At 41.6% G+C, this 25,947-nt stretch overlaps 1 protein-coding gene across 3 annotated transcripts in view; it reads right to left on the bottom strand.

Moving 5' to 3' along the window:
- tox2 (TOX high mobility group box family member 2) overlaps positions 1-25,054 on the bottom strand; it is a 101,717-nt gene extending 76,663 nt beyond the window's left edge. The window contains exon 1 of one of the 3 annotated variants that reach the window (XM_051074405.1): positions 24,642-25,054. Coding sequence is in view for 2 of the 3 variants with exons in the window: in XM_018703862.2 (XP_018559378.1) it covers positions 10,339-10,431 (93 nt within the window). In the remaining variant the exon portion in view is untranslated. Of the gene's footprint in view, positions 1-10,338; positions 11,096-24,641 lie in introns of those variants that run through there. The other 2 variants (XM_018703862.2, XM_018703864.2) reach the window with 2 other exon arrangements.
- Positions 25,055-25,947: the final 893 nt, after the last annotated feature.

Raw genomic sequence — 25,947 nt, 5'->3', positions numbered from 1 at the left:
TCAACCACACATCAATAATAGAAAAAAATAGATTACAGTAAATCCATGGTTCAAAAGCTGCATACCTTTGAAATGTCAAAGGGGAAACCACAACGGATAACTCATCTCAAAACTCATTTCAACTGCACAATGCAAGCTGTATTACAAATATTCAACAGCCAACTGTTCCCTCCAGGTATTTTTCAGCAAAACACTCTATACATTTTCATTTGAGATGAGAAGAAAGGAATGTATTTTTTTCACTGGCAAGCGGCCAAACCAATTTAATTACATTCCAAATGGGCGCAATCTCCACATAGCAACCAGCCCGTGTTGTATTTCTCAAACTTCAACAACCTCCTTGACTTTCTCTGAGTAATTGAAATCTTCCACTCTTCCACCCTCGTCATTATGCGGAGCAGCAGAAAGTACAACAAACCAAACCAAAAGGAACAAGGAGATCTGGCTCTCAGAGTGAGCTGCTTTAGCCAATTTGTAACTTCATCAGCACATCTTGATACAGTTTCTCTGAAGTCAATTAAAAGAATATTAGGTGGTGTATACCTTGTAAGAACTGACGCCTTTCTCCTGCCAAAAAAGCTGGTGATTACCCGCGGCTGGTGTCAGCGAAATCCTGTCAAAGAGTCTGATGGGAGGTCACCACTTTTCATTTTGGATTCCCTCTTTCAGCCTCGAGCCGTGTCCAAAAAACACAGGAACAATTCTTTTGATGTGCAAAATATTCATTTGATACTTATGAGACTGTGACAAAAAACATCTCTGCATCTGAAAGATATCAAACTTTGCAAACAACTGTCTGCAGCGCCAAGAGGTAACGTCTCAGTACAAACAAGCTGAATTGCAGTAATTAAGAACACAACTGTAGATAACATGACGATTTGGATAAAAAATAAATGTTTTGCATTTTAAAATGTTTCTGATGGTTTGCTTAACATTCCCATCATTATACGGATAGTGAATATTTCCAATTAATGTTTCAGTCCTTGATAAAACATCAAAAGACCTTGAAAAGAGCTTACTGGCAAATCGTTTAAAGTCTCAGGCTTTTTTTTTTTTTCTTTATTGCAAAGACAAACTATAATCTCAGAGAGGTCCTCCCATCTACCCAGTGGGTAATTATGGGATGGCAGGCAAATAAATCATCCTATCCAGACTGGCAGGAGTGTGGACGTCTCTGTGCAAACCCAGAGTAAGGTCTTGAGGTGACCAAAGTACCAGGCATGGTATCAGTCATGCAAGAGTGCTGTTTGCTTCAGGAAGTCCTAATAACTGACTGTGACAGAAAGGTAATCTTCTTATGTAGATAGAAAAAAAGAAATGTAATGTTTTAAGATGTGAAATCTGTGAACTTGTGAAATTCTCCTGCATTGTATGTTTGCATATCCACAACTCTCTCTCTCCTCTCTCTGTCACTGAACCTGTCTGAGAGCCCAGCCACATGCCAGTGCCTTTGTGTCAAAGATTAAGTGAAACCAGGAGTGCCAGCAGTGCTGTGTTTGCACTGTGAACACTCAGTTTCAGCTGCACCAACACATCACATACCAATCAACATACTGACGGCTGAAGCAGACCTAAAGCAGCTACTGAAAAATATCAAGAAATTAAAATTAATATGCAGCTACTATTCACATCACTGAAGTATCATGCTGCACATGGGTGTGATGTTTTAAAACACACGTGTAAAGATTCAGATTGAGCACCGATACATAAAGAAGGAGAGGAATGCAGTTACATCTACATTTAAGTATAGGGTGGTCGTCATTCAAAATGACTGGGTAACAAAGGCAGAGTATCAACACACAGCGAGTGGAATTCCTGGAAAGTAAGGCAAAGCTACAATGAAAATATTATGAACAAAGCCCAAAAGTGCCAGAGGTGGTTTACTAGACTGAGGCAAAAAGGGGCCTGGGGGGACTGTGGGTTTGTAGTGATAGGGAGGGGAGTCACACACATACTTGGCTCAGAGAGGCACAGACACAAACAGCACATGGCAGGGGACCAATCCTCAGTGGCCTTACCAGCTAACTAACCTCCTGTGCAATCTTCAGATAACTCAAACATGATCTAAACACGACACAGATCACAGGTGGTTTCAAAAGTTTAGCTTTAGTTAAGAGTATTTTCAGTGTCAGTGATTTATCTGGCTTTACTATCAACGATGTCTCCCTGCGATGAAGCTCTGCCCACAGTAGTGTATGAGTGAGATTTCTTTTGTTGGCTTGTAAAGTCACTGTGACAATTACAGACGGAAGCAACTAGATGTGTGAAACTACAGTAAAATAAAGTGTACTTATCTGTAACACAAACGTCTCAACCAAAATAGTGACTGTAATCACACTCTCAGTTTAGGGAATGTGTTGAATGTGATCACAGGGTCAACTGTTCATACCAACACATTCATTTTCTGCTCGTACAGTAATCACCACAGCCCTGGGTCCGGCCTGTTTCTGCACAGCAACGCAACAGCATTTTTGTGGTCTGGGCGCTCACATGTGTGCTTGTGTTTGTTTACACTGAGCGAGTGTGGACATGCTTGCATATGCATGTATGTATGAGTGTCTACCTGTGAGAGAGAGAGTGTGTACTCAGTGGGCCCGTGGTCTGTTCAGCGTGGACCTGAACCAGTCATCTCCAGTTCTGTTTGCACAGGACATGCCTCAGGAAGCTAAGACAACTGTTCATGTTTGCCCAGGCTTGCAAACCTCTTTTAATACACCCGACAGCTGCATTCTTCGACAGCGCAGACTCTATGTTTATCAGTGTTTTTATACATTCATCCTATAGAATCTGGCAGATCAGGTCCTCGTAGACCTTTTGTAAAGGAAACACCCATAGGGAGTGGAGCCAGGGGATTGAAATGCCAACAACACGCGCCATGTTGCAGCTCTGACAGGCAGATTCCCTGCACTCCTTATATAATCTGAGACTTTACAACCTGTACCTGGACCAGCTGTCAGTCTAATTCAAACAGAATCCTTAGAAAACAGGGAGAGTGCACGCTGAAAAAACCTGATGAATTTCCAATGATCCATTTTGATTGGTAATTTGTTGCCTAGGAAACCCCCTCACCCCTCCCAATCCTGTGACAGTCCACAGCCTGAGAAAACCAAGGTGCTTCAGAGCCCCCCCCTCCGTCTTCACTCCTTCCTCTCCTTAGTGTTTCATTTCCTGTGCAAAGACTAAACAGCAGCCTAACACCATTTCACCTAGAGCCTTTACTCTAGAAAAAAATATCTTCATAGTACCAAAACATAGGCTGCAGTACACCGTTCGCACAAAGATGAGATGAAAAACAAATTGTTGGATGAACTGTGAGATCTTTGCAGAGAGGCGAGTGTGAAAGTGAGAGATGATGAGCTCCGTCTGTGCTTATTTGAAATGTTGATATGGTTTTCTCCTACAATGATTACGCTAATTTATGTACCAAAGCCTGCTTTACACAAATCTGCCAAGGCCAATAACGGCACTCATAATCTCCAGCATCTAGAAGAATCACTTTGTGGTCGATTTGTTTATGAATGAAACGAAGCAATTATCCTAATGGAGATCAGCTTCTCTCGCGCTCGCTGAGGAGGATTGTGGAGTTTAAAACACAACAAAATTTGTTTTGTCTTTGTTGCGTCCACGTCGGCGTCGCTGATACCTTGATCTTAAAACAGGAACGACAGAAATGTTACTGTATTATAATTAAGGACACGCAGCTCACAGTAGGGATACTGAAACTGTTGCAAAAAAAAAAAAAAAAAAGACTGAGCTGCGCACTTCCTGACCTACAGTCTAAACCACATGCATGTGGATGATGCTAAATGTCAGCAACAACAATAAGTTTGGTTCTGCCCATGGCAAACCAAAGATATAAAGTTGCATAACAGAAGGTCACAGCAGTTTGAATGTTAATATTGACTTTGGCTTATTCTGATAATAATAATAATACTAATAATAAAAACTGAGTCTACTTGTATGTTTACCATACTTCTCTCTAATGAAGCATGTTACACAGGACTTTTATACTTTATAGAAACATCAAGGCCACAGTCTGTAGATATCAAAGGGAAACATTACTGGAAGGGTTGTATTTTTTCACATTGGTGTGCTGATAGGAAGAAAATGAATGTGCTTTGAAATACTACTGTAATGTTCACATTGAAATACAGTCAGTTTCCCCTTCTCATCAGCAGGCAGAGCGTAGAACAGAGCACAGAAATGGTTAAATAAATCACATAAAGCAGATGCCTCTCTCTCTCTCTCTCTCTCTCTCGAACACACACACACATTCTTTAGTGAAATCCATCAATCAGCATTTCATGCCGTTTGGGCTTGAACCACACCAAATGCACTAAAACAATAAACGTCTGTCTTTCAAGTCGCTATCTGGACTGGAACACATCTGGTGGCAAGGCTCATTTTGGTTTCCACATCGCTGAATGACATTACAGACTCAATGGCGAGCTGAAAAATAAAGTACCCCTAAAAATCTTTCTCCATTTTCCCTCCATCTCCAGCCCCCCCCTCTTTCTTTTTTGCTCTCTTTACACACACACACACACCCCAAATCTACCCCCCTCCCCCTGCGCTAACCAGCTAACCTCTCAAATGCTATTCCACCACCCCATCCCCCAACCAATCAAGAACTGAATATAAAACAGCACAAGGAAACCGGGCTGAGGAGGGAGGTGGTAGATGGGGTGTGTGGTGGTGGTGGGGCAGGCAGGCAGACAGACAGACAGACAGATATGGCTATTGCTACTGAGGAACTGGTGGCCTCCTGAGGTGAAGACAAGTCTAAAATGCCTTTGCGTGTCGAACTTCTTTACACAAGTCGAGGGGGTGAAACTCACCGTCAACACAGCTGAGGAGCCAGGACTCAGTCCTGACTGTTGTATTTGGGTTTCGAGGGGCAGTGACGATAATTAGGGTTAATGTGATTTAATGAGGGGCGCGGGGTGGGCCCGAGCCAAGGCCGCTTCGATTCCCAATCAACGTCAAAACTGGAATTACTCTGACGTGTCGTGACGCCGCTCACACATCACATCACGTTACAGTTTTCCAGGCGTGTCGCCGAGCCTGAAAACCTGCTATCAGTCTCATCCCTAAAAGCAGTCTGGTGATTCCTTATAATAAACCGACTTACCGGCTGATAGATTACAGCGCGATAGCAGAGTAGAAATGATTTGGATAGGAGCAGTATATCACAAAAGTATATTGGGAAGAGTTTTAAAAAATGCACTGTCATGACTGAATTCTTGGCAGTTAATGCAATCAATCATCGACATAAATAGCCTGTTTCTGTGGACCTAGGTGATTAAGTAGCTAACCAGGCAGGATAAACTATACTATCTATTTTCAGCCATACATGACTTATGACCCTCTTAACACCTCTAGTAGCTCTGAGTCATGTCTGGTCTAGATTATAAAGTACAGAGCAGAGCAGCGGGGAGTGCTGCAGAGTCTGGTTGAGGCTCTGTCACCTTCACTATCCTGTAGGTTAAACTGAAGTCGGCGGTGGTAAATCCCTGTTATGGACAGAGCTGTATCCATTCACCTGTTCTCTAAAACAGCCAATTGCTGTCCTTAAAAAACCCCGTGAAATCTCACGTAAAGTGGAGCTGCAGAATAGAAACTACAGTATCATTGATGTGGTGGTGCCGGTGCAGGTTTTTTTCCCTGTGTTGTAACTGTGCTGTAACATAGGTGAATATACATAAACAGATTGCAGGGAAGGTGAAGTTTAGCATGTAACACACTTAATCTGTTTCAGTTGAAGAATGCACTCTGTATTTCTCATTCTTCTGTTTTAAACCAGCGATAAAAAAGCTTCAAAATCTTCAGAAATAGTGCCGTTTTCTCCGACTGTAATGGTCTGCGCAGAGAACACAGTCTAAGCCTCACTGCTCTGGAGAATAACACTGTAGCTACTTATCATTAACTCAAAGACACAATCAGCCCCAGGCGATCCGGCTTCCCTCCATAACCTTTTGACATTGCTGCTGGGAAGGTAAATGAGAGAAGAAGTTAGACACAGAGAGGGAGGGGGGGAGACAGAAGACTTGATTATGAATAGTGCCAGGAAGTGGTTAGACCAAAAAAAAACTTCACAAAGCAGACTATTTTAATGATTAAAAAAAAAAATACAGAAAATCACGTTCATTCCACGACACCATATCATGCTATCTGTCTCCGAGTTAACCGACTGGAACGGCATTAGAACAATAAACTGGCCACTTTGAGTAATTCCCAGTTCCAGCAGCTTCAGACTGCGTTTTCCCCCTCTCTCTGGTGAGCATTTGAGTCATGCATGGGTTAACATTTTCCCAGTGAGGACGGTTGGGATATTGCAGCTCGGACTGGCCAGTCAGCAGAATGTTATGAATGGGCACAATGAAAAACCCCAAGTCCACGCTGTCGACCCAAGAATGCTTGCCTCCATGTAATTAACTTCTCTCTGTGTACAGAATGAGGTACTGCTGGAATAACTCCTCTTTTTCTGTTTCTATTACGGTCATGTTTTGAAGAGAGAGAGGAGAGAGAGAAACACACATTCTGAGAATTCAACATGGAAAATATTTTCGCCTGTCCATACTTTGAAGTATCCCATAACTAATACTGTGATTTGGATAGTGGTGGAAATGGAACGGACCACTTGTTAAAGAGAGATCTCTCTTCAAAAACTGGTCTCTCGCTGCTCTCTGAGTGGACACATGTCTGCTGCTGCTCATATGGAGATGTACAATAAGACATTATAACACATGGGAAAACCTGGCTCAGTGTTTAAATGAGAGTTATCCTGTTAAAACATTCATACATCTCGCCTGAAGGTATATTCATAATTAGGTATTCACTGCACACACAGTCCTCAAACACAGCAACGCTTTGATTGAGACATCACTTCTCTAAGTACTTACACTGCACAAACTCAAACTGTATCAATAAAGTGTTTGCTGCGCACTGCGGTGAAAACAGCTTCAGCATATATAAATAACGTACAGTAAGTTGGACCAGGCTGCAACTATGTAAAGAATAACATCTGCAAACCATTGGATTATAAAGCTACAGTATAACTACAGTATAATTACATGAGAGCCTCTCTCTTGGGCACTGTGCTGTTAGAGGGAAGAGGGATGAGGAGAAAGTGGAACAGCTACAGTAATCTATCCAACTTCATTTCACCGGAGTGATTCTGCCTCGGGGTATGCACAAGTCATAATGCATTTGACAAATAGTCTCCCGCTAAAACAGGCATTTGCGAAGAAGTGGCCTTCAGCGCTGGTATACACAGCTGAGTGTACGCAGAACAAACAAGCCTCCCACTCAGCCAGGAAAGATACAGAGAGGCTTCAAAAAGATTAGGAGAAATCTTGGGCGAAAAGTAGAGATGACTCACGGTGATTGTGCAAGTGCAGGACAATGCAAGTTGGATGGAGTTGAGAAGAGCAACAGAGCCGTGGGGTTCATACCAAAATACGAATCAATGCTTTTCTCATGTGTTGTTCTTTGCATTGTTCTGAGATGTGGATGCTCAGGTTGTTTCATCAAGGAATTTACAATGAAATGCAGAGAGGCACAATGGTATTTTTGTCTCATAATCTTTCTGTCATTTTGTGTTTTGATCATGAATCAGTTTTGTCTGTGGACTCTTTAGTTGCTGTTTCAGGTCTAATTGCTGGAAAAGCGTTGCCTAAACTCAAAGGTCAAGTGCACTCATAGATCTGTGGTATTGACTCGTTCTGTCAGTGGGATCCATATTCATGACAGGCTTCAATCAATCATCGGTCTCAATGTGGCTGATCAGCTCCAACCAGCTTCAGCTTACACATTCTTTACGTTCCTCAATTATTAACCACTTCAGCACACACACACACACACACACACACACACATATGCAGTTATTCTCATAAAACAGTCACTCTCAGAAATAGATGTGTTTTGAGTTTACACCACTAGAACAGGAAGTGATGGGCTTTTATATATGGACTGTCCCATTTAGTATTATGCTCACTTCCTGGTTGGTGTGTTAGTACTGTACAGTAATGCATAATCACACTGGTGAGTTTCACACAGGCTAGTATACTGTATATAAATATAAACATATATATCTGCCTGTTTTAAGTATAAATGCTGGTGAGCCAACACCTTTCAGGAGGCCTCAGATGAGATGTTCATATCCTGTATGTGTACAGCTCTTACAGTCAGAATTATTTAATACTGAATTTTGTGCTTGTGACTAAAATCCAAGCCAGTTACTGTTTATGAAAAACTGCTACTTAATGCAAGAACTAGTGACTTCCAGTCATCTTCCTGCAAAACATGCAAACAAAATCCATTGAAAACCATGCAGACAATAGCTATAACTAACTACATAAAGACTGTGAAATAATAAAATAACTTATCGTCTTCACTGACTCCCCACTTCACACCTGCAGGTGAAGTAGCATCAGACCTCCATAGCACTGTTAGCACAGTGCTATTCCAGCAGGGTCAACTCCATCCCACTGTTGAAACGAGACTGCCATAAAGATGAACTACTGCCAAAATGTCATATAAAGCTCCTGTATCATTATTCAACAGTTATGTGTAGCAGCAGCAGCACAGAGCAGATAATGTGTCACTTTACATCTTAGTCACAGCTGTTACTTTAGTAATGACAGTGTTATATGATTCTGTCCTTGAAACCTAAACCAGCTTCTCATCGGGGCCAACAACCTCTACGCTCGCTGAATCATGATAATTAGTGCAGTTCATTGTGTTAACACTGCAAGACCCCGAGACATGGTCTCAGTCAGAGAGAGCCAGGTCCCATTGTGATCTTAAATATACATCTGCAGCTGCTGTGTGTCCATGTGTGTGTTAGACCTACCCCCAGAAACAAACAAGTGTGTGTGTGTGTGTGTGTGTGTGTGTGTGATTATGAGTGTGGGAGAGTGTGTGCATGTGCAGCCCTGACTCTGTGTGTGTGTGTGTGTGTGTGTGTGTGTGTGTGTGCAGGTGACTGTGTGTATGAACAGAGGAGATTAACAATTCAAATATTGTACTGTGCTATAATGTTTCACTTTGTCATCAGCAAATGTTAACTGCCTGCTGGCCTCCCTCCAGGTGCTAAGACAAGCAAACCTCTCTGCACGGCTGTGGGTATGAAGCCTTCTTCAGTTTTACCTTGACCACAGAAAAAGAAACCAGCCTTGTTTCTCCTGACCTGTAATCTTTGGTAGATTTGTCCATTTGTCATTTTGCATAAAACCTTTAATCAGTAAAGAGGAGTGTTGTTGGGCAGAAGTGCGTTACAGTGGAGAGTGATCTCTTTACAGCGGGCCCCATGAAATTCAACAAAAATATCAATAACTGAATAATTCAAGAAACCAGAGAGGTCTGCCTGAAACTGCACTTCCCTTTAAACAGAAGCTTGACATTTGTAACCAAATTCACAGTTTACTAATCCAAGTGTCTGAGGTCACATTTATATTTTGTGCGTAAAAACGCATGAGCAATTCGCAACTTGGTACCGGCGTTCACATGAACACAAAAGATGAATAAGCTTCAATTCGCATTTTAGTTTCTCTTTGATGGTTTCTCCTATGGTTGCTATTGAATAATTTATTCCTAAAAATGTTAGTGTGTGTGCACAGAGGAGATTAGATTTATGCACAAAAAGGTGCTGTTAACCGAGCCTGTAGGAATGTTTCTGCGTGGAAACACTTCTGTCGAGCAGTGAGACAAACTAAGACAAATTCATATACAGACTGGTCAGTTCTGTTAAAGCATCTCCAACATGTCACCATCACATTTAGACGGAATTTTAATTGTTAATTGAACAAATTGTTCATTGACCCATGTGGGCAAATAAGAACCGTGTGTTCCCGCAGTTTGAAAAGGTTTAAATTTTGAGGGAACAATTTGCTGATCCGCAGATGATCATTAAAAACAGGCACAGTCAGAGTCCGGTTTGTTCAGAGCCCTCAGCAGCGCGCTGGAGAGAACCGTGCGCTCCAACTCCGCTCACAGGACAAGCCACAGCACAGCGTCCTCACAATTCATCCACATTAACTAATCCTAATTACAGATAAACCCGCGCGCACGAGCTCAGAACAGGTGTCTCGTGCGATTTTTCTGCAGCGTTAAAGGCAACCAGCGGCTCAGAAATGCAACAAAGTTGAGCGATAACGCCGCCGTGTCACACTCTTTATCCCGGGGGAGCTCCAAGTGCAGCGCTGCTGGTCCTAACGCTTATACTCAACATATGGGCCACCGTGTGTAACCAATGCACTTGTGCGCGCGTGCAACATCATCATCATCATCGCACTGAGGGCTGCACACCTGACCGTAAAGTAGAGATAATTGTTTTACCTTGTTGGAGTGGTAATAGTCCAAACCGGAGTCAGTCGGTAACGTACATGAACCCACGCTTGAAGGGGGAGCTGGATAAAATCTGACGTCCATCTCACAGTCCGCAAGACTGACGGCATGAAAGCGTAGCTCCAAAAAACCTGTGCGACTTCTCTCTCTCTCTCTCGCTCTCTCTCTCTCTCTCTCTCTCTCCTCGCTCCTGCACACTCTCTGTCTATCCGTATCTTTTTCTCTTGTGTATTAAACCGAACAAAAAGTAGCAGAAGAAGAGGAGCGAGTCTCTCCAGTCGTTCACGCTTCACATCCGTCCTACACTTTTCTTGAACACTATGTGGACGCTCGGCGCGGTGATGCTCTGATATAACATCCCTATAAAGTTCACTTAGAGAAAGAAGGGAGGAGAGGGGAGCTGGCCGCCTCTGTAAGCTCACAAAATAACAACGCGCAGCGGCCTCTCTAGTAGTTTGTCAGCCAGCGTTGCGGGGTAAAAGATGCGGATTTGATCTTGTCGACGGTTTCTCCCGCAAACAGCTCTGCTCCGTTCCTGGTTTCCAGACGCGCTGTAGCTTTGTCATGTGGGAGCGCTCAGATCCATCCATGCGTTCCCGTCCACACAGGGACTGCTAGGCTGCGACCTCTACCGGTCAGAGGAGGAACAGGCGAGGAGCCAGGGTCAGCGGGGTTGGGGGGGGGGGATTGACAGGGAGAGTGGTGGAGGGTGAGTCCTCCTCACCTCTCTGTTGGCGGGATACACCATCTCATTCTACCTCAGGTTAATTTAACTCTGTCTGAATTAAACGTCTGTAAACAGATTTTTCTGTAAATGAACTGTGACGGCCTCCTCCTGTTGGCTCCAGCCCGACACTGAACTGGTATAAAACATGGATGAATAAAAATATCCAGTCCCTGTAGATGAAGGCGTCCACTGCAGTTACTTCAGTAGAAAAAGTAAAAGTACTTCATGCTGGAACATGGCCCCTGTGTGTGTGTGTGTGTGTGTGTGTGTGTTGAAACGAACATGATGAAGCAGTTTATTGTCGTGACGGAAAGAGGTGGAGCTTTTATTCTGTCTACTACAATGAATCATTTTCTGAGCTGATAACGTGTTTTTTATGATAAATGTAACGCTGTAAAAACACAAACCTTTAGAACTGTAGTAGAGTTGGAAATACTCAACTACCTCAGCACTGCACTACTTTACTACTGAGTAGATGTACTGAGTTACATCCCACCACATGGTATTTTATGTTTAATCCGATAGAGGCAGAGCTGTATGTCAGGATGAGTTTTATGGAAATGTGAATAAATGTAAAACATTTCCATCTGATGCAATGTAAGGTTTGAAGATTTTGACTCAATGTAAACGCCACAGAGTCTCAGTGTAGGAGATGTGTTATATAGAATGTGGGGAAACTATCTCTGTAACTCTCCAGCTCCAAAATGAAGCAGCTCCATCAGCTCTGTATGACTGAGACAAGAAACTCTAACCCAGAAAACGACAGGCTGCACTGTCACATTCTTTATAATGTCACTGACCAGACTGTCCATTAACACACACTGAGATGACAGTGAGGCTGTGGAGAATACAAAGGCCAAATACTGCTCATGTGTAGTGCGTATACTTTTCATAAAGTGTCTGAAATACCAGTAAAATATGATCTCCTGTCGATGAGCAGGATGATGAGGATAAACAGTTAAAACGTTATGATGTTCAGTTCTGGTAAAGTTCGTGCTGAGCTTTAATGTTTGATAAACTCTGTTTCACCTGCTCCACTCTATGACGTCCCACAGCCATCTCACATATTTATTTTATTCACTTTATTTTATTTTGACGCCTGTCTGCTAACCAGTAGGCGATGGAGTACACACTGAGAGTAGACATGTAGCCACACACACACACACACACACACACACACACACACACACCTGGACAAATGCAAAACATACTCACACAGAGGTCGACACAACAGGATGTAAACACAGAACAATGTCCAACCAGAGCTTCAAATAAGTTCAGAGGGAAAATAACATCGCTCACAGCCAAACATGTATCGTACTGTTTTTAAGAACAGGGTGGAGTCGTGTTGTCAGTGCAGGAAAGTGTGATCACGGTGTTTTTTTGCGAGGCAGAGTAACATGTCAGTTGCGCGTTTCTACCAAATGTGTGTATTTATTTTCCTTCTGTGCTTTTGTTGCATGTGTGGGAGGGTTTTTTGTACGAGTGTAAGTGTGTGTTTGTGTTAACCAAGCTGCCATTGTCGTCCCAGTGGGTGACTTGTTGGCCCCCTCAGGACTGTGCCTATGTCCGTGTAGCTATTACGCGGCGTGGTGGCTCAGGCCCTGGGGTGTGAGCCTGCTTTAATACCAGGCACAGATGGGTCGCACCATGGGCTTGCTGTGGCGGTCTGCCATCAGCTGCCGGCTCAGGCTGTCCTGACTCCAAGCTCATAAGGTTAACTGTCACAAGGATACTGATTTCTTCTCGTCCTGTACCTCTGTGTCGCTGTCTGTCTGATTCGTCTCTGCCCGTCTCGCACTCTTCTCTCTCGCTGTCACTTGTTCACTCAGTCTCTCAGCCACTGTTACAGCAGAGGATACAGAGCACAGGGGTATCTGGCATGAGTCGACTCATGGCTTCATGGGAAAGGAATGCATGTAGTTTTTGCGTTGCAGCCCTGTATCGTCCAGACAGAGAGGGAATTATGCCACAGAGGAGGAAAAATGGGTGATTTTTTTTTTTTAAGAGGGGGTGGAAGAAATTGGGTAAATGGAAAAAAAGAGAAAGAAAGCGAGACAAGGATGTTGGTAAAGAAGACCGAGACAGAGGGTGGAATTAGTGGGGGGGGGAGGTGAACTAAGCAGGGACTCAGACTGGTGTAACATGTAAATACAGGGGAGATGACACTGGGACAGAAGTTGATGCAAAGTCACACAAACCTGAGCGTACGAGGACGACTTCTTTCCTGCGTAGGATGCAAATCACATCGTCTAGCATCTTAAAATACATTCATCCACTCAGAGCAATTAGCGGAACAAACACTTTTTATTGCCTTGGTAAAAGCTCCTGCTAGCAACAGGAAATGAGAGGAAAATATAAAACAATATTTTCCATTAAGGGTTACGACCCTGCCTGTACTTAGATGATGTCAGCAGTACTGGTTTTCAGCTTAAGTGATCTTACTTTTCAAAAATTGATAGCTAATTTCTCTTTTGTGGCAAGGTAACTTCCAAAAGTGAGCAACTCCCAGGCATTGGAAATGTTAGTTTCTTAAAGTAAAGGAACTCAGTAATGTTCAGTGATGCTTTGTGCTTTTACATGAACAATCTGCTTTGGAGAGAAAATGTCAGTTTTTTAAATTGACGCACAATTTCACTTTAAAACAAAACATGTACTGACGAGCAGCACGAGACAAAGACAGAAACATTTTCTTGTCTTTCTTCTCTGCCCTTCACATCTCTCTGCTCGTTCTCGGCCTTTATTTTATTTTACGTCACTGTGCATCATTAACAGGTACTTCCATCACATCATGAGACGGCCGTTATCTCTCTCTCATCTCAGCTGGTTTTTTAGGCAAAATTTTGAATAACATTTATCACAAGGTTCTCTTGGTAAAAAAAAGGCAGAAAAACAATTGAATGCTGTAATTGTTATGTTGGCTCAGACTTGACTGTGACTGATATAAAGTCATTATCTCAGAAAATGTTGGTCGGACATTTTATTCAGTGCAGAAATCAAAGAAACAGAAAGCATGAGCAGGGCAGCTCTCCTCTCCTGTCCACAGCATTATAGATATATAAGAAACAAAAGTAACATGATATTATATGTCTGATTGCATCTCTACTGACACTTTGCTCGGTAATGTTCTCAGTTCTCAGTTCTTCACAGTAATAGATTACTTTTCCTGACTAAAATCATGAGCTTGGAATTATAAAGTTCATCCCTGTAGTGTGAGCTGTAAAATCCTATCACATTTTAAAAGATGTTTTCTATAACAGATAAAGATAGAACTTTTTAATACTGAAAAATGATAGAAATCATTCAGAGTCATGAGCTTCTGTTACAGGAAGTAAAAAGTCTTACTGACTGTCTCCCTAAAGAATCAAGTTTGAGAACAACTTGTGAGAAATATTTTTAGCTGTGTCAGTGGCCTGGCTCAGGGTCAGCCACCCTGAAATAACCTCAACAGCTAGTGGACAGACTAAGGTTTTGTACAGACGTTCATGGTCTCCAGAGGATGAACCCCGGAGCAGATGATGATCCCCTGACCTCTCCTCTCAGTTAATGTACAGCAAAAATACAAATGAGCCCACACAACATGTTAATGGCCTGTCAAACAGCAGCATCACGTTAATAACACGTTCCTGAGAAAAAGGCAGGAAGAACTTTGTAATTCTAAGGTCATGAATTTGATGGTGAGTGGTAGAGGATGACAGGATGATCATGCAAAATACTGTGAAATTATTAAAAGAATAAGAAGCAGAAGAGAGGTGTCCTTCAACGAACAACCTTAGACACTGTGTCTCTCAGAGGTCGAACTGTACAGTAAATTCAGTATCTTTTCAAACAGCCTCCTCCTCCTCCTCCTCCTACACATGAGAGAATACACATTAGCCTATTCTCTCATCTGTAACAAATAAGCAAAGGAGTTACGCAAGTGTTATTTAATGTCACTATAATAAGATCTTCAGTTCCCCACTAGTTATGGAAAGTGAAGCTGTCAAGGTGCAGTTTCATCAGACACCACAGGACTTTCATTGTTGGTCATTTCATGTAAAATATTAATGCTTATATCTTTGTAAAACAGGTCAAAGCTTTCAGGTTCAGAAATTACTGCCAGAAGTTTTATAGGTCAACTACTTTCTTCTCTGAGAAGTACAGGGTTAGTTTTCACATGGATGCTGCACCAAGTATTTTTTTTTTCTGCTTAACCCAAATCTAAAGTCCTAGATGTTGCTGCTTTCTCTCTGATTTAATTTAGCACTAATGTAAATGTTGTAATAACAGTGCCTCGGTCCACTGGTAGTAATTCCATATAAGGTTGTCCTGAGAAAAGCAAACAGAAAAGCAATGGTAAACAGGAAATAGTTCAATGGGTCCATTAAGCAGAGGGATGACTCATTAATGACCACAAAACAGTGTTTTCACAGCGTTACACAGAAGCAGCAAATTTGTGGAAAAAATCGAACCCATGGAAACTGATTACACTGAAAAGACCCTCCATCAGTTTGATTTGTGTCATTTGTGTTGTGTGAGTCATTTTGATGCAGCTCATAAAACTGCTTTGTAAATACCTTTATGAATGACTCTGACTTTGGTTCCCGTACGATGAACTTCACTTCATGTCAATTTGAGCTAAAGCAGAGAAGCAGAGGGCGACGCAGGTGCTTAATTTTTCTGCTCGTCTCCACTTAAATTTGTTGAATGAAAAACCATTCAGCTCAGTAAATTTGGCTGTTTCTCCTCAACTGTACACGTCAACTGTTTTCTATTATTCTGTTCAGAGCTACTACGATCAGAAATGGAAGACAAGAAAATGAATTTAAATAGGAAGCTAGGAAAGAACCGTGAAGACGTGACAGGGTTTGGTGGGCTACAGTTTTTAGTTATAACGGGTCCAGATGCAACATCCAGACTCTCTAGACACAGTAAGTAGCTTCATATCGTCAAAATCTGACACACTGACCACAGCCTTACAAAGGACACCACTGTTGTCTAGAGATATTTTAATGCAGAGTGCTTCTGGCTGCTAGTAAATTTTATTTTCTCTCCTATGAGATCATATATCTGTGTGTTCCTTCAGAGAGAAGCTGTCTGTGACAAGTACAGATGTACTGTACATGAAAACCTGAAACCAGCTTAAAGGAAATGTAGATGAAACGACTCAGAAACATTCCCTGCCATCGACTGAATCAAAATGTGCAAATAAACTAAATTGTACGACAAGTTCCAGAATAACAACAATTACGTGCCAAAGAATGCTTTGCAGAATTTGCACTTCTCTTTACCAAAGCACAGTTGAGTTTTGTATCAAAGCTTGTGTGAATAAATTCTGTGTGAGGCCGTGGCAGGCGCACCACAAAGGCCTGTTCAATGGTGAACCTTTGCTAACCTTTTCTAGCCACTGACCTTCAATAATGAGACTATGTTGTCTCTTGTTCCTGTGGACAATCGGCCATTGAAACAACTGCCATTCACAGAGTACGCTCCACCCTCTGTGTGACCCTTTTCCATACTAGTAATTAGCTGCTGTTGCATTTCCACCAGATGCAAACCAACCACATACAATATTTACTATTCACATCCAGATGTAGGACATTTTATTAGATGATTAGATGACATATTATTTGTTAAGTGTAATTGACAGCTGGTGTGTTCTGACCTGTGTGTGCATCAGAGATGAAACAAATCCAAATAAATCAAATTATTATTCAATAGTTTTTGAGTTTTGTATTAAATTCTAACAAAGATTGGACGACACTGTGTAAATCTGCTGCTTTCTGTCTGATGCTAAACAGTGACAGAATCAGTAGTTTTAGCCTCTTTGATCTGTTCTCTGAAAATGTTATTTCTCCCCCTGTTTTCACAGCCCCATCACCCCCTCATCCTCCCATTCCACTCCTGAATAAACCCTCCTCTTCATCATCCTCTCATTCCCCGACCTTCTACTTGTGTTGCACATGAGAAATGAGAGGGGGATGGGAGGGAAGATGAATGAAACAGGGAGTGGGGAGTGAAAGGGAGGGGGGAAAAAAAGAAGAGAGCAAGATTGGGAAAAATGCCCTTTGACTGGATTTAAAAGTCTGTGGCATTTCATTTTCAGAGAGAGGGGAGCTTCATCTCCTTCAGATCCTTTAAGGGCCAACCTAATTGATTAATGTTTCCATCTCATTGGGAAGGGAGGAGGGCCATTTGAAGCTTAACTGGAGCCTTTCACATTCCCAAGTCTTAAAACAGAGCCACCACAGAGGGAGATGATGACAGGATGAAAGACAGAGTGATGAAACAAAAGTCTAAAAATTCCAGCTGATGAGTAAAATTTGTTGAAGGTCGAAACCGTTTCAACAATGGACTGAACACAGAGTGGAGACATGTCTTACCCTCTACTGTAAGATCTGCCCCATAATGAAATAATGTGCATGGTTTTGGCAATGAGGTATTCAGTTTTCAAAGAGGCTGTTTAGGTTTCTGCACCTGTCACAGGCGGCCGGCAGCAGGCACTTTATATGATTGGGAAATCTAATGTAAGAAAATCCATTGCTATTGCACTAGTGACATTAAATCTGTGCTCCGAAGGGAAAATATGTATATTCATATGGTGATAATTTAGTGCTTTGAACAGGTGATGTTTTCCCTGATAACAAAGTATTTTATTTTTCAATTCATGACACATGATACACAAGGTCTTACACTAATTTCAAGCTTTTCCCTGCACAAGTCTTGGGGTCATGAGAACACAGAGCTGATCATGGCTGGAGAGAAGTAATGGAAATTAATGAGAGGTGAAACTCATAACATTATAGCTCCACACGCTCTGGTGTGAGCTAATCAGCCTGACGTGATTAGAAATCTCAAAAATCACTTACTGAAAATGTATCATGATTACTTGCCCTTTGCTTTGCTTTGACAGCAACATGGAAATATTTATATATCGAAGACTCGGTGGGCATTTCCGATCACACAACAAAACCAGCAGAGAGAAGCCAAAACAGCAGTGACCTTTACCCAACATGGTATATTAAATATGAAAGGTCAGCTGGCGTGGTGGGGGAGGGTGGCGCTGAAGTCGTGTGCGTAGCAGACGCAGACAAAATACTGTAATATCTATCAGCAGATCCCCACGCTGCCTTCAGAGGTCATTTGAATGTGAGGGGTGTCGAGGCAAGAGGGAAAGATACATGGTTCAATCTCTCTCTGGTATCTTTCTGCTGCTCTTGAATTTGAGACGCTCTGCTCTGCAGCACATTGGCCGTTTCTATAAACCTTATTAATCTCTCCAGCTTTTTAAAGCTGCTGCTAACATCTGTTCTCCTTCCTGACTCACAAAATACTGTAATTTAATGTAATTTTTGGTTATTTGTTAACTCCTCCTCAATAACAGCCATGCAAATGATTTCTATTCACTATAATTAAGGCTCTGTTTTATGATTCAAATGTCTTCTGAAAGTGGAGACAACTATTTAGCTGCCAATCACTCTGCCCGTTGCTGAGTGCTTTCACTAACACAACAAAATTATTACTTCCTATTCATTTAGCTGTTGTTCTCTCAGAAGGAATTACTGTGAAGTGAGTTTGACAAGTAATTTGCAGTTTTCTTAATATTTGACATTAATGTTAACACTGTATCTTGACTATAATCACACAGTCAACATTTTTTAATATAAGATGCAAAGGAGAAATGTGTATTTCTGTCTCTGGAGAGAAAATAACGTGCACTAGCTTGAATTGAGTTAAATATTGGTAGTTTTTTTTTTTTTTTTTCTTGATTGGATTGCTTTTAAATTAAGTTTGATCTTAAAAATGACATGGTCTTTAATTTTATTTGGGCTTGGTATTATCTGTAAAAACATTGAATGAATCTATTCCAAATCCATTAAGTTTATTAAAACATTTACATGTTTGAAAAGAGAGAAATGGTTTTGAAAAATGGTGTGTTTGTACCAGCGCTGACACACTGCATTACAGCCCCACTGTTCAAATTACACAGGTTTCTGAAATATAATCCACCAAATGGCTTACATCAGTCATTTCATATTAATATCCTATTGACAAACCTATACTCTTACCAGTTAATGACAGTGGTGTAAGAACAGCTGCTGACTTCCATCATTCATTTAACATTTAATATCTTATTAACAATCCTGGAAGGAAACATCCTCAGAATCACAGAGTACCACCTCAGGGCAGTAACATCTACAGCTACACCTCCAAATGACACCAAAGGAGTCCAGTCACTCTTGAGCTTTGTCCCAAGTCAGGGTCTGGACCTCAGAGGACCTGAAGGTCGGGCTACACCTGCACCTCCTCATCAGATGAGAGAGAGCAGGAGTGTTGGTGTGTTCAGGTGATCCAATATTTCAGTGTTTATGGTGGGAGAGCGCTGATACCAGAGGGAGACTGCAGCACGTTTCATCAGATTGTAAATATAAATATATAACGTGACGTATAAATAAATGTAGTGTGTATGTAGTGGTGTGTGATGAACATCATGTGCAGGCTGCGTTTGAGAACAATGGTGTTTACGTCTGGTTGCTTTTATTTCCATCCTGCAGGGGATGTATGATAACCCTCTGTAAATATAACATGACAAAGATCATGTGAACAAACCATCAAACCACTGGCTGCTCTATAATGGATAATATGGACTAATGAGGGAGGGATTCACAGAAGCTGCATTTATCTGTTCACCTGTGGAGACTCTGAAGCAGACAGAGGTCATGTTGCCCGTTGTGACATATCTGTTGTAGAAATGCTGACGGCAGAGGATCCAGCTCCTGAATTGTTACTTAGCTTTTGGTGATTGTTTCATAGTTTCCACCACAACAATTGGCAGCCTACAGGAAGCAAAGACCTCAGTAACTTCCTGCCTCACAGGCGCATATTTACGATGAGACGCAGGACTTTGCTGAATGTGGAATTTTACAGTGATTTAGAAACGAGTGTTAACAGAGGATTGTAGGAGGAGCTGTGGCCAACTAAACTCACTGCATCGTACAACACAGATTTAATTTACCAATATTACTGAATGCTAAACAACTGAAATATCATTTTGAATTTTAGCCTGCACTGATGTTCAGAAGGGCTTGGTAACGTGCTTTCAGAAGCGCACCGGCCATCTGGAGAGCCTGGAGTTTTCCCGGTGGCTAGTCGACCTGCGGGGCAGGCAGAGAGCCAAACAAGGCTGATACAGAAAGATTTTAAAACGTCCCTGACTGTAGCCTGGTCTGATGGATAGAGGGGCAGGGTGGGAGGCTGAAATATGAGGAGGAAAAAATGAGACATACAGAGTAAAGAAAGACCTAATTAAATGCCACAGAATGATTTATTTATATGGAGCCTCTGCACAAGAACTACCATCAGTGCAACAAGTGTTGGTTCTGCTTAAATCAACTTCCTGTATTTTACCTTCAGGTTCACAGCTACAGCTGTATATATGAGCTCAACACACATGAACCACCCTGCAAACTGGTAAATACGACCAGAGATCATTCTCATCATAACCCTAACCCATGATGAACATTGGCCTGTTTCTGGTTTTTAAGACTTTGTCCAAATCACCAGATTAAAATTGAAATGTTTGATCATAAATACACATTAAATACAATTTAAAGATGCTACAAACACATGTACTATCATCAGTAATGCTGCAGTATGAACGTGTGGAGAGGGTGTGGTGCAGCTCGTGGTTTTTGATCGTGTGTCATCATCACAACTGAACTGATGTTTATATGAACACACTGACTGATGGAGCTTTGAAGCTCAGTTGCTCTTCTAGCGTCTTGGTGCAGAGGAACTTTAAACTATCACGTATTATTGCCTCATGAAGTTCTTACAGGCATCGTGTTAATTTAATTTAATAACTATATGTTTTCATTTTCATTCAGTTCTTCTCAAACTGGATTTCAGATTTTTAACTCTGAAACAAACTGACACAAACTTTAGTCATTTCTGCAGTGATCAGAGTGAAGTTTGACCTTCCATGTAAAGAATGTAAAGAAAAACCTCCTCTTATTCTGACTCTGAATGTTCATGTGTTATTGTGAACAGTTTCTCCAACTCTGTATTACAGTATTACACTCTCTTAACCACACCTCCCTGTTCACCTCCTCTCACAGATTTCTCCTTTATTTATTAACTGATCATATTTACACTTAAACAGACTTAAACTCAGCTAAACCTACCACTGATCTCAAATACGAACCTACCATCAGCTGTGCCTGTTCTCCACCAACACTAAGCTCAAAGTTATGTTGCAGGGTTACAGGCTCTGTCCAGAGGTAAGAAAATCAATCTACATTTTATAACTAAATGTTCTAATCATTGCTTTCTGTCTGTAAACTAGTCCCATCTTCAGAAATGATTTTAGTTGTTAATCAGAGTGGAGAGGTAAATAGTCGTCCTCTGGGTTATATAAGAGCAGGGCCCTCATCCAGAAGCACTCACAGTGACAGGTTTATCGTGACTCTGTCAGAGTTTACTCTCAGGGAACATTTTTACAAATTATTAGTCCAAATTCTACAGACATTTAATCTCTCCCTGTAGTTCTGTGAATGACAAATGAACAAGCAGTCATCAAGCTCCACTGTCATCAAAGGACTTTTCATTCCTTTTGTGGTGACTTGGAAAACATTAATTATGAATATCTGAAATAGCTTCATTTCTTTTCTCCCTGAATCTCACTTGTGACAGGCAACATTTGCAACTGGCACCACAGTGCAATTGTGGTTTTTTTTTTTTTTTTTTAAAACCCACTTAAGAGAAACTAATCTCATGCACGATAATCAAAGATACTTTCTCCCAGATTCTCTGAGAGCAATTTCCATCTGCACAAAAGATGTATCTTGGATTTTAGATAAGTGAAAAGAGGATCTACAGATTTATACCATCTTGTAAAGTTACATAAGCCACTCTAGGCTCATGACATACTTAAATAAGCAAAGGTTATGTAACAGCTCTATAACTGCACTTTACCATTGAGTAGCAAAGCAAATTAAGTAGGTGCACAGGAATTTACAAGTGAAGCAAAACATCGTAGCAGATTCCTGCTTTTGTTCTCTGTGTGCATTAAGCCGTGTTTTCACATAAAAATAAAGGTACAGCTGTAAAGTATTTCCTCCGCTGCTGGTGACTCACAGGAAGTTAAAGGGAAAAGTGAAAAATAAGTCAGAGCTGCACAAACACTGAGCACGCACATGCACAGGCACACGCACACACACTTTTTCTGCTGTATGTGTGTGTGTGTGTGAGAGACACAGACAGATGCGACTGCCTGTGTTGTGTACCCATCTATTAAAAGAGAAGGGGGTGTGGTTGTGAGAGCTGTGAGAGTTATTTATCACTATTCTGTGTAACCCCCCCCCCCTTTATAAATTCAGAGTAGCTGCTGTTATGAGTAAAGCCTTTCATGGAATCATTAATATTTGACAGAAAACATGGCTTTTTTATCAGATGAACATTTTCACCATTTCTTTCCTCTGCTCCTGATGTGAGCCCTGTGTCACAGTGCATTACAGGGTTTTGCTTTTATCTTGCTTCGTCCTATTACTGCATCAGCCGCACACCTCCATCTACCGCCCACCCCCACCCCCTCCCTCTGAGATCATGGCTTAAAGTTTCTGCTTGTGTTAAAAGACAAAACATTTAGTCGTCCTCTTTGATCTGAAATTCCATCTGCCTCAGTCACCCTCCTCCTCCTCCATCATAAACCGGCACACCTCACTTATTTCAAACATCTGCATCATTATCATTAATTCACTGCTGCTGTGTTTGTCTTTTCCTGGATTTCTGCTCGATGGACGTAGAAGCCAGACTGAAAACAGACTCAGCTGAATAAAACAGGATGGTGTTTAGTTTACTGTGGTGTTCTCACTGGCTCAGATCAGACGAACACAGGACCTGTACCAAGCCTCACCTGCAAACATGAGTCACTCAGACACTTTGATATTGACTGTGTACAGTGTTGGAGCTGAAATAATTGGCTGATTAACTGATCAGTCAATCAACAACTTCCTAATGGGAAATGGCATCTAATCTGATGATTGATGAACTCTCAAACAGTCAGACTTACTGTTTGGTTTTTTGCTGTATGTGACTGTAAACGTCACATCTCTCAGATGTGGACTGATGGTTGGATAAAGGAGGAATCTGAAGTTAGGTCACAGTCTCTAAATGTCTCATATGAAGGAATCCTGCAACAGGTTCATGGTTATATATTGGCCATAGTCTGCTCTGAATCGGATCAGTACATCACTGTGATTAGACAGTACAGCAGTGTACTGTAGGCTGTGTGAATCTGACTGAATGTCTCAGATTTAACTGGAAGAAGAATGACAGTAAATCAGACCTGATGTTTTCTGACCCCTCAGTCTCCTGAAGTCTTATTCTATAGAACCAGCTTGGTGAATAAAGTAACATCAAATATTTATCACAAATAGCTGCATTGATTATAAATATTCATTGGCACAGGACTGTTATCCTTTGAGAAGATGTATTGACAGAGTCGGCATAACATTCTCCAATTATTCGACAGAGCAGTCAGTGTACCAGAGAGGAGCCTGTCCTCACCACATCTTAAGTGCTGCTGTTGGTTCTGATCTGATATTCTCTGTATGCAGCTCAGCTCTGGTGCCCTTTCCACAAATCCACTGTTTAGTTTATATCCCAGTGGTAAACAAAATGGAAAGAAGTTCACAATAAGACTGTTTATTTCCATTTGCATCATATATCGGGCAGAGTTTGTGCCTGTTGCTGTTTGTCACACAGGTTTAGGAATCTGTTTTATTCTGTAAGTCTGTGACGGTGCATCAGGAGGAAAACAAGCTCGGCTATTACTGTCATTAACATGACAAATGGATTGAACGCGATGAGAAACTGAAGGTCAGGGGTTTGTTGCACATGTAAAAACAAGAACTTTTAGTCATTTTTTTCTCCCAGAATCTCTTAAAATGATACAGCAGAAATGTGGCATTTGTTATCGAGCCATCAGTTTTGTTTATCAGCTGATTAATCTTGCACTGATGTACAATAATGAATCATTTCAGACATCTGTGAGAAAGAAGTGTGCGCTCGCTGCCGCGCAGAGCAACACACGAAATCAAACAATCTCATGCTCATAATCTAGTCAGCAACAGGATCACTGTAACAGTTGCTCTCACTCTATTATTTCCATCCATAATGTGCACAGGTGCAGCTTAATTCAATTGGAAGACGTTGCTGTGGTTATACACAAATACGTCTCCGTGTTACCAGTAAAGCCGTTGCCATGGAGATGATAAGGCTTATATAAGCTCAAATGTATTTTTGTTCAGAATGAGTGTATTGTCTTCACTGTGCTCATTTCATTATGATTTGTTTATACCAACACACACAAACACGACTGATTAAACTGTCTCTCTGTCTTTTTCAGACAGACACAGAATAAAGTAAGACTCTTTACTTTTTTTTTTTAATTTCTTCTGTCTGCAAAAGTTGATAACGGGCATTTTGCATTTCCTCTCAATATCACTTTCATCAGTGTCACTGTCACGAGCAGAGCTACAGCCTTGATATTGAAACTCAGAATCAATGAGATGATTACAGTCCTTACCTTTTAGCCAACTATGCAGCGACGATGGAGAGCGCTCCTGCAGTGGGGGGGTTGTCATTCACACAACCTTTAACCTCCTGTCTGCCTGTAGATCCAGCACCTAGCAGCTTTCAGCACAGGATTAAACAGCTATTGACAGAGGAGTGACGTGATTGACAAGGTTTCCCTCCTTGTCAGAAGAGCCTCTGTGTCTGTCTGGCCCATGTCTTCCCAGAACTCACATTTCACATTCCAGCGTGACTTGTACAACTTTTGAATTTCTCTGCCGTGAAAATAAGAAGAGAGATTTCTGCAGCTTTTCACACCGTATGTCTAGAATGACTCCTGTGCACCAACAGGGGGGATAAAATTCTTGAACACACTAGCGTTCAAGTGTTATGTAAAGTTCTTACTTTGCTGTTTGTGTGCCTTGAACAGGGCTCTCTATATGTCCAGTGTTCATCAGTGCAGCAACACCTACAGTCTGCAGCAGACACTCGTCTCAGATGAGGGAATTTTCAGCCTCAGTGGAACATGTGGGAGTTGGTAGTTACTGTATATTCATTTTAAGCCTTTGACTGTATTTCAAATGAAAGGAGGGCAGTTGGTGGTGGGTATCACATCTCATGCTAGAAGTACTTCAAACAAAAAGTTTTGAATATCCCCTGTTTGGTTATGATTTTGTTTGGAGAGCCCCTACACTCACAGGCACAGCACTCATACTTCATACCTGTACTCATGCAGCATTGTTACAGGATGATAAGCACCGTGTTTCTTAACATTCTGACAGCTGGGTAGAAAGAAAACAGAATGCTGCTGGTGCTAGGTCAAAAACGAAGCGACGTTCCTCTTAATGTTCCTGTCAGATGAAACAATATGTATGGCAGGTAAGTTAGCTCTATATCAATAGGAGAGGACAGAGAGGGATGGTGTAAAGCGTAAAGCAGGGAGGACTTGTCTCTCAGTCTCTCTCAGTCATCTGGACCCACCTGTCCACAGTCAGAGCCTCAGTGAAGATTTGCTGCTGGTCGGGGAATTCGAAGCTGAGCGATGCATCAGGGGTTGTCATATAAAATGTGAGTGCTTTCCCCTGAGTAATTTAATCACAGACTTTTATGGAGGCATCAGCCGGCACAGTGAGAGACAGAGTAAAAGGATTGTAATTGGCATTCTTTCAGTCAAAGTAATATATGGAATATGTGGTATAATTACAGCGCTGGCTAATGGTCTGTGGACGACTGAAATGCTAACGCACAGTGATTGGTTAATGTGTGTTCATCAGGGGGAATTTGCACCATATTGACTTGAGACTTTTCTTTGGTGGTAT

Source organism: Lates calcarifer, linkage group LG12, assembly GCF_001640805.2.
Source record: "Lates calcarifer isolate ASB-BC8 linkage group LG12, TLL_Latcal_v3, whole genome shotgun sequence".
Taxonomy (NCBI): domain Eukaryota; kingdom Metazoa; phylum Chordata; class Actinopteri; family Centropomidae; genus Lates; species Lates calcarifer.
This window is presented reverse-complemented; position numbering and strand designations above follow the sequence as displayed.